The 14631-nt window shown below is 48.2% G+C and overlaps 1 protein-coding gene across 8 annotated transcripts in view; it reads right to left on the reverse strand.

The window, feature by feature from the left end:
• FYCO1 (FYVE and coiled-coil domain autophagy adaptor 1) overlaps nt 1–14631 on the reverse strand; it is a 107442-nt gene that overhangs the window by 65967 nt on the left and 26844 nt on the right. For all 8 annotated transcript variants that reach the window (XR_007514388.1, XM_049861824.1, XM_049861821.1 and 5 more), the window contains exons 7-13: nt 14027–14117; nt 9998–12412; nt 8252–8344; nt 7371–7489; nt 6085–6252; nt 3553–3702; nt 2573–2784 (exon numbers count right to left, since the gene is read on the reverse strand). Coding sequence is in view for 7 of the 8 variants with exons in the window: in XM_049861824.1 (XP_049717781.1) it covers nt 2573–2784; nt 3553–3702; nt 6085–6252; nt 7371–7489; nt 8252–8344; nt 9998–12412; nt 14027–14117 (3248 nt within the window). In the remaining variant the exon portion in view is untranslated. The remainder of the gene's footprint in view (nt 1–2572; nt 2785–3552; nt 3703–6084; nt 6253–7370; nt 7490–8251; nt 8345–9997; nt 12413–14026; nt 14118–14631) is intronic.

Below are 14631 nucleotides of genomic sequence, written 5' to 3' on the forward strand. Positions count from 1 at the left end.
ACTTAGAAGTCCCCGCAAACCATGTTCCCCAGACCCCCGCGCTTGCTCCGCTGACCTCTGAAGCATTCATTTTATCCCGGAAACTTCTTTGCTTTTGGTCCAGTCCAATTGAGCTGACCTTCCATGTATTGAGTGTTGTCTTTCCCTTCACCTAAAGCAGTTCTTATCTACTGATTAATCAATAAAAAACCCTCTCCCACCCTCCCTCCCTCCCCACCTCGTAACCACAAAAGTATGTGTTCTTCTCAGGTTTACTATTACTCAAGATCTTATAATAGTGGTCTTATACAATATTTGTCCTTTTGCCTCTGACTCATTTCGCTCAGCATAATGTCTTCCAGGTTCCTCCATGTTATGAAATGTTTCAGAGATTCGTCACTGTTCTTTATCGATGCGTAGTATTCCATTGTGTGAATATACCACAATTTATTTACCCATTCATCCGTTGATGGACACCTTGGTTGCTTCCAACTTTTTGCTATTGTAAACAGAACTGCAATAAACATGGGTGTGCATATATCTGTTTGTATGAAGGCTCTTGTATCTCTAGGGTATATTCCTAGGAGTGGGATTTCTGGGTTGTATGGTAGTTCTATTTCTAACTGTTTAAGATAACACCAGATACATTTCCAAAGTGGTTGTACCATTTTACATTCCCACCAGCAGTGTATGAGAGTTCCAATCTCTCCGCAGCCTCTCCAACATTTATTATTTTGTGTTTTTTGGATTAATGCCAGCCTTGCTGGTGTGAGATGGAATCTCATCGTAGTTTTAATTTGCATTTCTCTAATGGCTAATGATCGAGAGCATTTTCTCATGTATCTGTTGGCTGCCTGAATATCTTCTTTAGTGAAATGTGTGTTCATATTCTTTGCCCACTTCTTGATTGGGTTGTTTGTCTTTTTGTGGTTGAGTTTTGACAGAATCATGTAGATTTTAGAGATCAGGCGCTGGTCGGAGATGTCATAGCTGAAAATTCTTTCCCAGTCTGTAGGTGGTCTTTTTACTCTTTTGGAGAAGTCTTTAGATGAGCATAGGTGTTTGATTTTTAGGAGCTCCCAGTTATCGGGTTTCTCTTCATCATTTTTGGTAATGTTTTGTATTCTGTTTATACCTTGTATTAGGGCTCCTAGGGTTGTCCCAATTTTTTCTTCCATGATCTTTATCGTTTTAGTCTTTCCTACCTGATTTTTAAGACTTCCTATAAACCTACAGTAATCACAAGAATATGGTGTTGGCAAAAGAATAGGTGTGGATAAATAGAACAGGGTCCAAATATAAACATGCACATAAAAAGTAAACGATTTTTGACAAAGGTGTAAAAGTAATTCAACAGAAAATAATTTTCAAGCAATGGTGTTAGGACAATTGGACAACCATATGCAAAAAAATGAATCTCTACTCATACCTTGCACCATACACAAAAATTAACTCAAAATGGGTCATACACCTAAATGTATAACCTAAATCTATAAAACTTCTAGGAGAAAACAGGAGAAGATTTTTGAGCCCTTGGGTTAGGCAAAAATAGATATGACACCAAAAAAAAAAAATTGATCCATAAGAGAAAAAACTGATAAATTGGACTGCATCAAAATTATAAACTTCTGCCCTTCAAAAGACAAGTTTGCTCTTTGGGAAAAAAGGAAAAAATAAGCTATCGATTCAGAGAAAATATCTGTAAAACACATATCTGATAAATACCTTGTATACAGAATATATAAATAAATCTCAAAACTCAATAATAATAATAAAAAAAAATTTAAATGGGCAAAAGATTTGCAGCTATAGGGATGGCAATAAGCACAAAATGCTGTGCAAGGTACACTTCTCTCCCCAAGAAGTTCTTTGTACCTGCTAAAAAGTGGGGTCGCCCAACCTTCTTGATGACCCAGTTAGGCCAAATATGAACCAACAGTATTTCTACAAAGCTGGCTGGCCTGGATCCAAGCAGAGGCCAAGGAGGAATCTTCAGGGACCAGCTTATGAAAACAGATGAGACCCACTTCTGCCCTTGCTATCTCGGCTCTGCCCTTCTGGTTCTCTGCATCTCTACACCCGAGCTGGCAGCCTGGGCTGATCTGCTAGGCTGTGCTTGGAGCAGAGGCAACAAACCAAATCCTGCCTCCTTTTACTGGGCCAAATAGGAGGGCACACAAGAGAGTGCATCCTTCTTGGCCAACTAAGATGCAGTGTGAGCTGCAGGGAGAGAGGAAGATGTTCCAGACACAACTCCTGGCTTTCCTCTGGGAGAGAAGGTTGGATACCAGGGCTGAGATTCTGGCAGACAGCATCTTCCAAAGTGTGGGGTATGTTCCAGTGGTGGTCCTTGAGTTAAGAAGTACAAAGGCCTCATGTTAAATAATGCTGAATCATACCATGAGAAAGTTATTCCTTTTTCAATTCTTTTTCAATCCTAACTGCCTCAAAAAGAAAGTCTCAAGTTGGTGGTAATATATTTTTAGCACCTCTTCAGGGCCTAAGTTGGGAAAACACTGAATCAAGCTAACTAGACAGAAGAAGATGGGGAAGTAGCAACAGAGAATACTATGGGTAGCAGCAGGAGCCTGACCTTGGCCTCTGGTGGCCTGGTGCCCAGCCTGAGCTGGTGGCAGTGTGGAGCTGGGCTCTCCCTGGCTGTTGCCCGAGCTGGTACTATCAGGGGAGCCAGGGCCCTCATTGAACTTCCGGAAGCAGGCCCGACAGCAGCGCTCCTTCTTGCCACTGTGCTTGGTCAGGACGTAGTTGTTGCAGCAGTAGTAACAGAAGATGCGGCCACATATCCTGGGAACAAAACAAACATGGGCCCTGAGGATGATGCACTGCGGGTCTTGTGTGCTGTTACCAGATCAGCAGAGCTCTGTACTGGGCTCTGGGTGTGCCAGATGGCTGTCAGACCTGGCTTTGTCCCACTTTAGAGTGTGGCCTTAGGGCTCATTTTATAAGAATCTAATAAAGCCATCTTGGTAAGTAGAAGAATGTTTTATTTCCCAAGGTCCTTGGAGGCAGGAAGAAGAAGTGTGTGGCTGAGCCCACCTTCTCTGACACAAAGCTACAGGTGTGCCTTCCACCTGCAGGGGCTAAGGGTCTCAAAGGAGACCACAACCCTACAGCGTACAGACCTACGCTGACCATTCTTCACCCCTCTCACCCCCAACCCACGATTCACTTTCACCTACCCTTCCCTGGGCCCTAGCAGGGCCTTTGCCCTGCCCGTGTTCCCCTTGTGAAGCCTCAGCTCTAGCTTTTGCTGGGTTCCAGTAACGCCGTTTCTCCTGCAGTCCCTTCAGGCTGAGACATGGCCGAAGGGCTGCTGATCTCCAGGTTCTACAGAGTCCTTGCGGGTCCCCTTAGCTCTGCCTATACCTCTTTATTAAGCACCTTTTCAGAGCCCTTTGTGGCCTGCTACGACCCTGACCAATACAGTCTTTTTGTGTGTTGTCTTAAAACCAAAAAGCAGCGTGCTTTTTCCCAGAGAGCCAGCCAGGGCACTGATGCCTATCACGATTCCTCGTTCAGAGCCGTTTGCAGATTCCACAGCTGCCCGCTGACCTGCAGTGGTGGCGCCGCACCATCCAGCTGAACTCCCGCTTGCAGTCGAGGCAGTGGCTCGCCTCCGTGTCCACGAGCCACCTCTCCTCAGCGCTGAGCTTCTGTTGGAATTCCAGGGCATCTGACTTCTGCCAGAGAGCATCCTTGTCCCTGGGACAAAATCGCATTAGAAAGAAGAAAGAATCCATGAAAACAAGAGAACTATCCCTGACTCACCTCAAAAGACTGACTCCAAATTTGCCAAGTCACAGACGTGCACTGAGGCTTCCTAGTGCTGCTAATGGTCATTCATGGCTTATGGTTTCTGATGTGGAAAGGTTTAGTTCTTTCCCAGATGGAACCCTAGCCAGCACACTCTGAGGGTTGATATGGCCTTGGTAGCACACCAGCCACCGATGATGTCGCACCACGGCTACTTAGGGCCTGAGGGAAACTGGCTCCCTCACTGGCCAGGGACTTGAAATTCAACCAAAGACCCTCCCCCTTACATAAAAAAGCCAGAACATGGATTGATTGACCTTTTCAAGGACACTTAAAGCTGTCAGGATGCAGGAAGACTTATTCTTTGGGCCAGCTCCATTCTCCCAGCTGGTCCACAGCTTCCGTCCTTTCTGCCCCAGAAGGTCAGGTGCCCGCACCCTGGGAATGTGGGAATGTTCACAGCACCTAGGGTTTTCCTCACACACCACAGGAGGAGGTCTGGGCTTAGCGGTCACAGGTGCCCTAAGTTCCAAATTTGCAAATTGATGACATGCAAGCGGAGTTTTTAAATTTCCAAAGTAGTTTTAATTTTGATATTGCTATTTTGCAATCCCTAAGGAATTAGTAAGGAGCCCTGGTGGCACAATGGTTAAACGCTCAGCTGCTAATCAGAAAGTTGACAGTTTGAACCTGCCCAGTAGTCCACAGGAGAAAAAACCTGGCGATTTGCTTCCACGAAGATTACAGCCTAAAAAACCCTATGGGGCAGTTCCACTCTGTCACGTAGGGTTGCTGTAAGTTGGACTTGACTGACGGCACACAACAACAACAATGAATTAGATCTAGGCATTGCTTACCCATGGCTGGTGGCATCATAAAGAAGGGGCCAAACAGATGCTATGTGCCTCCCAAAGGAAAGACCCAATACTATCAATCAATTCTACGAAGTGTTCTTGCAAAAATTTGGAGCTGGGTAAGCTGTTAGGGAAGCAGTGGTTCTCTACTCTGGCTCACTGATGCCTGAACCCCACTCCTAGAAATTCTGATTTAGTGGGTATTTTTGAAAAAGCTCAAGATATTTCAACGTGCAGCCAGAGTTTAGAACCTTAGTTCTAACCATCAATTTGCACAAAACACAACGGATGGAAGAGCATGTTAAATGACACTATGGGGACGCAATCAGCAAAATTCAGGCTATGAGAACTCTACCAGACAAATGACCTGACTTCTTAAAAAATAAATTGCAAAGTAAAAAAAGAAATAAGTTAGAGAGATGGTGGAGTAACCAACAGATTAAATCTTAAGAAACATCACCAATTACAATGTATGGATCTAATTTAGATCCTGATCAGAGCAAACTAAAAAAAAAAAAACATAAGGCAACTGGACAAATTAGAAACTGGCTAGATAGTGGATGATATTAAGGAATTAGAGTTCATTTTGAAATGTGGTAATGATACTGTGGTGTCTTAAAATGAAGAGTCACTGTCTTACAGAGGTACGTAGTGAAATCTCTGGATGAAATGCTATCACGTCTGGCATTTGCTTCAAAATAATTTGGGGAAGTGATGGGAATGGGGGGAAGCACAGATGAAACAAGGCTGGCCAGGAGTTGACTAAAGCTGGGTGATAGGTACAAGGGTATTCATTAAATCATTCTATCACTATAGATTTAAAAATTTCCACAGGAGAAAGCTTAAAAAAAATTTGAATGAATATCCAACATTTGAAAACCAGAAGATTTCACACAAAAAAATCCAGATTTCCTCCTTCTCTTGAGAAGTAAGGCAATCTGGCCACTCTGGGCCTGGGGCCCGTGTGGCACCAGTCAGCTGGAACAGGCTGCCTCCAGCTTCTCACAGGCCCCTGCTGACCCAGTCATTTACATCGCCTGTCTGGTCGCTGCTGCTAGCACTGGAGTTTGTCTGGGACTCCTGGTATTGGAGAAGGTAGGATGGAGGCAAAGGAAAAAGACTCATGAAGAGGGGTGCAAGAGAATAGGGAAATTCCTGAAGATATTAAACCTCATTTATTGTCACTCTGTGGCTAAGCACATAGAGATTTTGAAAATAAGTACACACATCAAATGAAAACACAAACCCAGGGGAGCGCAAGGTATGAACAGTGGGATCCACCCTAGTAACGTTGGAAGTGGCCTGAGCAGACCCTGAACGTGTGTGGGGCCCTAACAACAACTGATTATGTGCAGAAAAGGTAGAGGGGACGGGGGCCCATTTCCCTTGTGGCATCCTTTCAAGAGCATTTTCGTTTATTAAAGAAAAGCCAAATGTGGTGGGAAACCTTCAGCCACACATTTGTCCCGACACTCACCTGAGTAGCTCTATCAGCCGTTCTTCAAGGTATTTCTTGGTTCTGTTCAGGTCATCCAGGTCAGCAAGCATCTTCTGGTCATTCTTCTCCCGGTCTGTCACCTCCTCGCAAAGTCTGTTGTAATACTCTTGGAATTTTGTCGTGGCTTTTTCGAGATCCTTCTGGGTCCTGGCAGAGAAGTGGTAAATATTCTTGATTATCCACTACTCCCAGCTTCTCCTATCACTCTGGGCTGACCCAGGCCTCAAAGGGGGTGCCTGCCACCTTTCCCAGTGAGGGGAGCCCCTCAGCACTATCAGTTATACACTCACCTAGTCTTCAAGACTCCCCTCACACACCCAATCCCCCCACTCCCCTAGCTCACCAAGTACAAGGTTACTCTAGGAGATCAGGTTGACTCCAGGTTGCTAGCAAGACCCCAGGTGAATCTACATATACTTTTTTTTTTTTAAGGTTGTTGTTGTTGTTAGGTGCCATCGAGGTGTTTTCAACTCATAGTGACCCTACATACAACAGAACGAAACACTGCCTGGTCCCGTGCCATCGCCACAACGGTTGCCATGCTTGAACCCATTGTTGCAGCCACTGTGTCAATTCATCTCTTTGAGGATCTTCCTCTCTTTCGCCAACCCTCTACTTTACCAAGCATGTTGTCCTTCTCCAGGGACTGATCTCTCCTGATAACATGTCCAAAGTCATTTAAAGGTAGTTCTTGAGAAAACAGACTCTGAAGCCAAACGGTCTGTGCTCCAGTTCTACTACTATACCATCACTTACATGCTGCATGACCCTGGGAAAGCTACTTAACTCCTCTGAGCCACATTTTACTCATCTGTAAAATGGGAATAAACAATACCTTCCTCAAAACTGCTGGGAGGATTAAATAGGTAAATATATATGCAAAGGACTCAAAACAGTGCCTGGCACATGCTAACCATTATTTAAATGTTTGCTGTTATTATTACCATTATTGTTATATCCCAACTTTTACTTCCTTTCAATTTTTCTAAAGCATGACATTGGTTACTGAACTACAACATGCCCTGCCAGAGAGAAGGAAACAGAACGGAGAGAAAGGCTCTTTAGCGTAATAAAGAGCTGCCCGGAGGAATTGCCAGGCTCTCTGCGGCATGAGTTGGGCTCAAGTACTTTCTGTGTAGTGGTTTTTCTTGCAAGGGGACTTCTCTACCCTGATACGAGCGACTTTCTAAATGACTGTGCACCAAACGCCCCCTTCCTTAAAGACTCTTCCCCCAGTGGCCGTGTGGGTGGATAATGTAACTAACCTTTCCAGGTTTGCACGCAGGGCAGCCCCCTCCTCGTCCTTCTGCAGCACAGCTGCCTTGCACTCTGAAAGGTGGTTGCTGGTGCTTCTCAGCTTCTCTCTCATATCTGCTTGGGTGGCCTGGTACAGGACATCAGGGAGAAGACACTCAGCTTGCAGAAGCCCTTGCAAGATGCCATAAAGCGACTGGTATGCTACCAGCCTCATCTGGCTTGGGTCACTTCTAAATGGAGGGTTTTGTTTTTTTTAAGGTCAAGAAGCCCAGAGCCTCTGCTCTCTGTTTCTGGGGGTGTGACACACTCCTATTAATGACTGTGCCCCTAAAGAATCCATTGCAGCTGGTTGTGGTGGCTAGAGGGGGCAGCATGCTTCAGCTCTCTGGGCAAAAGTGGGGTTGGAGGTGGGGTATGGGTGGTGGCGGGCAGCGTTCACTGGAAAGGGTCCCTGCTCTTAAGAGTGCTAGCCTGTCCTGCTCTGTTTAGAACCACTGACTTAGAGAACACCTAGAAAGACGGGCAAGACGGACAACTCATTTCCTTCATAAGAAACAAGGGCCAGGTGAAAAACACACTTGGCAGCTCTAGCCAGGTGTCCAGGGAGTAGAAGGGGGTCACATACAAACTTGGTGCAGGTGCATACAAACGTGAACTGATGAGAGCTCCAGTTGGAGAACTGGAAGTCCTGCAGGGAAGCCTCTTATATGGTCTGGGAAAAACCCAATCAGATGTTTTCCGCCTGACAGATCCACATGCTGGGAGTGTACATGACCCAGGTGGAGGCCAGGACACCAGGCTTCCCCGCCCAGGTAGCCAGCTGGGCCACCAGTGCTGATTTGGCTCGTAGCAAGAGCGCTCCTCTGGGCCGCACAGGCCAGTGGCCTACCTTCAGCTTCCCCATAGCCTCCTCAGCAGCCTGCAGCTTCTGGCCTTGTTCCTCCAGCTGGCCCCTGAGGCTTCTGCACTCTTCACTGGCAGCCTGGGGAGGGCAAGAAGGGGATCATGAAAGTAGGGTCCTTGCTCTGAGACTCCCTCAGGCCCACCCTCCAAACGGGTACAAACACCGAGCTCTCTTCTTTTCCTCTCAATAAATTTTAGGCTTTATTGATAACAAAACCGTTTCAAACTTACTAAGAAAAAAGACTTGGCTTGGTCCCCAAACTTGTGATTTAATTTCTGCAATGAGCCACATGAAGTAGCACAGGGTAAGTGGCCCATCTGTGTAGGCACAGTGGAGTGGCCTAAGAGAGGAAGGCCAAGAGGGTCAGGCGTGGTCTGCTGGGGTCTAAGATTCCACAGACCCTAATGCCAGCAACATGTGATAACCAATGGAAGCCAAAGGTCCATGACCATCCTGCCGTGTCCTCTCTCACAGCCCTTGGGTATTTTCTCTGTGCACTACAAAGATATGTGGCCACTGCTGATCTCGCCAACTCTTCCAGGGCCTTGTGAAAACTATACTGAGTCAGTTCCCTATAACTACGCCTGCTGTCGGGATGTGCACCTGCTGTCGGGGTGCATGTGAAGGGGCTCATTATTCACTGACTACGAACTCAGAGGCAGGACTTCAGGCAGTCATGAACTGCTGGCGCTCTTCAGTGAGTTCTAGAGGCTGAGGCAGGGGTCTCAAACTCACATGCTCAAAGGGGCGAGGCAAGTACACAAATGAGTGAAAGGAAAAACCTAGGGGAGGCATGTCTTCCTTACCCACTGACTGTTGCCATATGGGAATGAGGACCAAGGGTTCTTAGACCTATTGAGACTTCAAAGGAAGTCCCCAAATAGAATTTATTTGTAAAACATTCTGCTCTTTAAATGTTGGCTACTAAAAAGAAATTCTATGTGGGCTGAACTTATTTGCGATGGGTTTAGACTTCTGGGCAAAGACATCTGTCACGGACTAAATTATGTTCCCCCAAAAATGTGTGTATTGACTTGGTTAGGCCATGATTCCCAGGATTCTGTGGTTGTCCTCCATTTTGTGATTGTAATTTTATGTTAAAGAAGATTAGGATGGGGTTGTAACACCCTTACCAGGTCACATCCTTGATTCAACATAAAGGGAGTTTCCCTGGGGTGTGGCCTGCATGCACCACCTTTTATAGCTCAAGAGATAAAAGGAAAGGGAAGCTAGCAGACAGTTGGGGACCTCATAACACCAAGAAAGCAGCACCAGGAGCAGACTGGGTCCTTTGGACCCAGGGTCCCTGTGCCTGAGAAGCTCCCCGACCAGTGGAAGATTAAGGACAAGGAATCTTCCTCCAGAGCCAACAGAGAGAGAAAGCCTTTCCCTGGAGCTGACACCCTGAACTTGGGACTCGTAACCTACTAGACCGTGAGAAAATAAATTTCTCTCTGTTAGAGCCACCCACTTGCGGTATTGCTGTTACAGCAGCACTAGATGACTAAGACAACATCACTCTCCAACACTTTGTCCCTAATGTGTTCCTGCAGGGAGAGACACTATTGGGAGCTATGACAGCAGGGCAGGACTAAGGGGTGTGTGCTTGGACCCATCCAGGACATTCTTGGGCCCTCACCTGCCTCACGGCCAAAGGTGCATCCTCTCACAAACCCACCAGACCCTGCCCCAGGGAGGCAGGCGGAGCTCAGATGATGAGGCCAGGATTACCTTAAGCCTGTTCTGGTAGTCCATGACCTCAGTGCTCAGTTGGAACTTGAGGGTGTTGAGCTCCTGGTGTGCGGTCTCCTGGAGGCCCTGGGCCCACTGCTCGGCCTGAGCCAGCTGGGCCTGCAGGCCAGCCAGTGAGCCTGCTGCCTCCTCAGCTGCCTTCAGCTTCTCCTGCAAGCTCTCCTTGTCTTGCTGCAGCCCAGCCACTTGGTGCTCCAGGCCCTCTCGCTCCCTTGAGGCAGCCTCTTTGGCGTCCTGGAGCTCCTGGGTGGCACAGGCGAGAGCCCCTTCCATCTTCTCCTTCTCCGCCGTCAGCGTGCAGACCCGGATGCCAAGCTCGGCTGTGTCCGTGTTGGCTCGGTGCAGCTGCTCCTGCAGCTCAGCGTGCTCCAGCTGGGCTTCCGCAGAGTTTTGCTTCAGCCGGGTCAGCTCCTCCTGCAGGGCCCAGAGCTCCTTTGCCCTCTGCTGGGCCTCGCCGGTCCTCTCCTCCTGCAGCGCCCCTTCCTGCTCTGAGCGCTGCAGCAGCTCCTGGACGTGGGTCCGGTTAAGGGCTTCATTCTGTTCCTTCAGTTGCTGCACAAGAGCCTTGTGCTCCCTCAGGACTTCCTCAGCCACACCCAGCTGGCTCTGTACCTTCTCCCGGTCATCCAGAGCTGCCAGGAGCTTGGCCTGGAGGTCCACCACTTCAGTCTTCAGGCACTGGACCTCCCCCTGATGAACCTCCAGCTGCGCCTGAGACAGGGCCAGCTGGGCCTCCAGCTCATGGGATACGTCATCTTGAGGTGGGCCAAGCCCCTGTTGGCCTTTCTCTGTTGTGGGTGTCTGCATCTGCTGGGTCTGCTGGTGGCACTGGCTCTTAAGAGCTCTGAGCTCCCCGTCCCGGGCCTCTGCCAGCTGCCGGCACTGCTCCGCCTCCTCCCGCAGTTGCTGGCACTCGTCCTCCTTGCTTTTCAGGGCAGCATCTTTCTCTGCCACTCGGGCCCTCATGATCTCCTTAGCCTTTCTCACAGCCAGCAGGCTCGCCTCCATCTGGTCACCCATGAGCCGGATGCTGGCCTGCTCCGACTCCAGGGAGGCCAGAGAGCCCTGGATGGCTGCCTCCCGCTGCTGTAGTGCCTCATAGTCAGCCTGCAGGGCCTGCAGCTTGCCCTCCAGGAGCTGGTTACACTCAAGAACATTCTGCAGCTCCTTCTCCAGCTCCCTGTTGGCCTGCTGGAGCTTCTCCTCCTGGCCACCCTTGGTGTCACTGAGATGGCCCTCCTGTGGGCCTCTCTGTTCCTCCTCTGGCTTCTCACAGGTCTGTGGCATGGAGGAGTGCAGGAGAGCCAGCACCTCACTCCCCTCACGTGCTACGGGCAGCTCTGGGCCTGGCTGTCCAGCAAGCTGCTCCAGTGTCCCCACCTTCTGGCTGAGGTGGTCTTTGTCCTGAATGAGCTGCTTCTTCTGTTCCTCCAGGTCGCTCACGTGCTGGCTCACCTGTGACAGCTGGGTCTCCAGGACCTGCAGTTGCCTTGTCAGGGACCTGGCCTCCTGCTCCAGCAGCTCCTCCTCCTCTCGCCACCGCTGCTCCTTGTGCCTCACCTCCACCAACTCCTCCTCCAGGGAGCTCACGTGGGCCAGTGACTCCTGTAACTGGCACCGAAGCTGGGCTGCCTCCTGCTCCTTCTTGGCCAGCTCTTCCCGGAGCGGGGTCATCTCCATCACCACGTGTTCCAGGCTGGCCTGGGCCTCCTCCTTCAGCTGCAGCTCCTTGGTTAGCTGCTCCAACTGGGCATTCTGCTGCCTGTTGAGCTCCTGGACCTTGGTGCTCTCTTCCTCTAGGGCTCGAAGCTTTGCCCCCAGTTCCTGGATCACTAAGGCTGAGTCGCTGGGGACTGGATCTTGCTGTCCCTTTGTGCCCAGGGTCATACCTACCTTTTGCTCAGCCCTGGCCACCCAGGCCGGGACACTGGGTAACTGCTGGTTCTTCCCCCCCAGTGAGTCCCGTGTGGCCTTGAGCTCCTGCGGCAGGGGCTGCAGCAGGGACTCCAGTCGCTGCAGGGCTGACTGGTAGTCCTCCTTCTCTGCTGCACCCAGCTCCAGGGCCTGCAGACACTTCTGTAGCTCCTTCACAGTGCTCTCGGTGGCCTGGGTGACCTCCCACTGCTTCTGGAGCTCAGCCACCAGACTCATGAGGCGGACATTCTCCTCAGTGGCAGTGGACCGCTTCTCCCTCTCCATCTGCAGCTGCTCTCCCTGAGAAGTGACAGCTGCTCTCAGCTCTTGGTTTTCTTTGTCCAACTTCTGCATTCGCTCCTGCAGCTGCTTCTCCCGCACTTCCAACTGGTCCAGCTCCAGCCGCATCTCGTCAAATCCCTCCAGTGCTTCGTTGTTTAAGGGGCTGTTCATGTCAAGGCTGGAGGCCATCTCCTGAGTCTGGGCAGGAAAACACACAAAACGAGTGGCTTTGGGGTGAAATTGAGTTTAATGAGAGAACAGAACCCCAAAATACAGTAATTACATGACCCGGGGTTGGTCTAACAAGCTATTAGTCAAAGGACTAGAAACCCTTGGCTCAAGGCCATAAGAACGTCACCAGTATATTCCAAAGACCTGGCACCATGGGTGGGGTGCACTGAGACTCACAGCTCTATCTCCCCTGCCAGTCTTCTTTAGGTTTATTAAAAGAAAAGGTGTTGATTCTTAGGTAAACTAAGTTACATGTAAAACTGCTGTTGACCCACTGCACCAGACCTATAGCTCCTGTCATGATTAAACCACAGGAGGGTTAAAGATTAGTCTACTTTCTACTCTTAATGCTTCTTTTTTTTTCTCTAGATTTTATTTATTTTGTCGTTGAGAATATACATAGCAAAACATATACCAATTCAACAGTTTCTACATGTATAATTCAGTGACACTGATTACATTCTTCGAGTTGTGCGGCCATTCTCACCTTCTTTTCTGAGCTGTTCCTCCTTCATTAACATAAACTCACTGCCCCCTAAGGCTCCTATCTCATCTTTGGAGTTGTTGTCAATTTGATCCCATATAGACAGTTCTTAAAAGAACATAATGCTCAAGGCAGACCTTTTTTACTAGTTATGCTAAACTATTGGTCAGTTTTAAGATGACTTCAGGGAATATTTTTGGTTTCAGGTTTAAAGATTATCTCAGGGCAACAGTTTCAGGGCTTCATCCACCCTCCATGGCTCCAGAAAGTCTAGAGTCCACGAGAATTAGAAATTCTGCTCTGCATTTTCCCTCTTTTGATCAGGATTCTTCTATGGAATCTTTGATCAAAATGTTCAGTAATGGTAGCTGGGCACCATCCTGTTCTTCTGGTCTCACGGCAAGGGAGACAGTTGTTCATGGAGGCAATCAGCTACACATTCCATATCCTCCCCCTATTCCTGGATCTCCTTCTTCCTGTTGCTCCAGGTGAATAGAGAACAACTGTTGTGTCTTAATGCTTCCTATAGGGATCATAATTTTTATTGCTGATTCATTTTAGTCCTCTTTTCCCACAAAACTATATATATCTATAATGATACATTCACATTTCTAACAAAATTAACCAAACTAAGCCTACCCACTAGCACTTTTTGAGCACTTGCCCATGTCAAGCCCTTAAGGATTATAAGTGCTCTCCCTCATTCAATCCCACAACCACCTTCCGAGCCAGCAAGGCTTGTATTATCCCCATTTTATGGATGAGAGAGCTGAAGCTTCACAAGGTTAAGTAACCTGCCCAGGGCCACAAAGCTGGTAGGTGACAGAGTCAGGATCTGACTCTATCGCTTTTAACCATTGGGTTAAACTGCTTCCTTTAAAAGCTTTTTTTTTTTTTTTTAAAGAATTTAATTTTATGAAGGCCTAAATATTTGGTTGTAAAAACCTAGACTCCAGGAAACAGTGGGTATAACCTAGGAGTTGTATTGCTCTGATTGGAACAACAGGTATCTGACAACGTCACCTGTGAGTTGCTAGGGACAAGGACATAACCTGGTTAACACTACCGCGAGGAAATCCCAGCCTTTTAGGCATTACCTGCAGGTAGCTGCTCACCAGACTGCTCATGCTGGAGCTTCGGCTGGGGGGTCTCCACATGTAAGAAGAAGAGCCAATAGCCAGAGTCCTCCTGTGGAGCCACAGAACAGACACCTGTATTCAGAGCAGGAAATCTCAGGCACGCGCACACGCGCCCAGGGAGGCCTTGGTAGTTACTAGGCAACCAGGTGGCAGTAGTGGGCACTGCCTTCCCAGGTAGAGCATAAGAAGGCAAAACCCAACAGTGTCCATTTCCATATTTATGTTGGTCTGTGACAGGTGAGCTCTACTGTTAAAATTCAATCAGATGGCTTTCTTCCCATGGACAAAAAAAATTAAGTGAACATATATTTCCTAATTTGGCGTTTAAATTTTCCTTGAACTTTTAGTACCTGCCGTTGTCTGTCTGCTAGTGGGGGACAAGTGGCAATCAATTTATTTTAAGAAGGTCACATTGTGCTTAAGGGCTCACGGTCACTGCTTTGAACACAACTTGTCCCTAGCAACTCAAACACATAAATAGTGTGATGGAAGCCCTGCTTCCAGTTCATGTAACTGATTGGGCAGTATAGATACAGAACATTTCCCTCGTTGCAGGAGCTTCT

Source organism: Elephas maximus, chromosome 20, assembly GCF_024166365.1.
Source record: "Elephas maximus indicus isolate mEleMax1 chromosome 20, mEleMax1 primary haplotype, whole genome shotgun sequence".
Lineage (NCBI taxonomy): Eukaryota > Metazoa > Chordata > Mammalia > Proboscidea > Elephantidae > Elephas > Elephas maximus.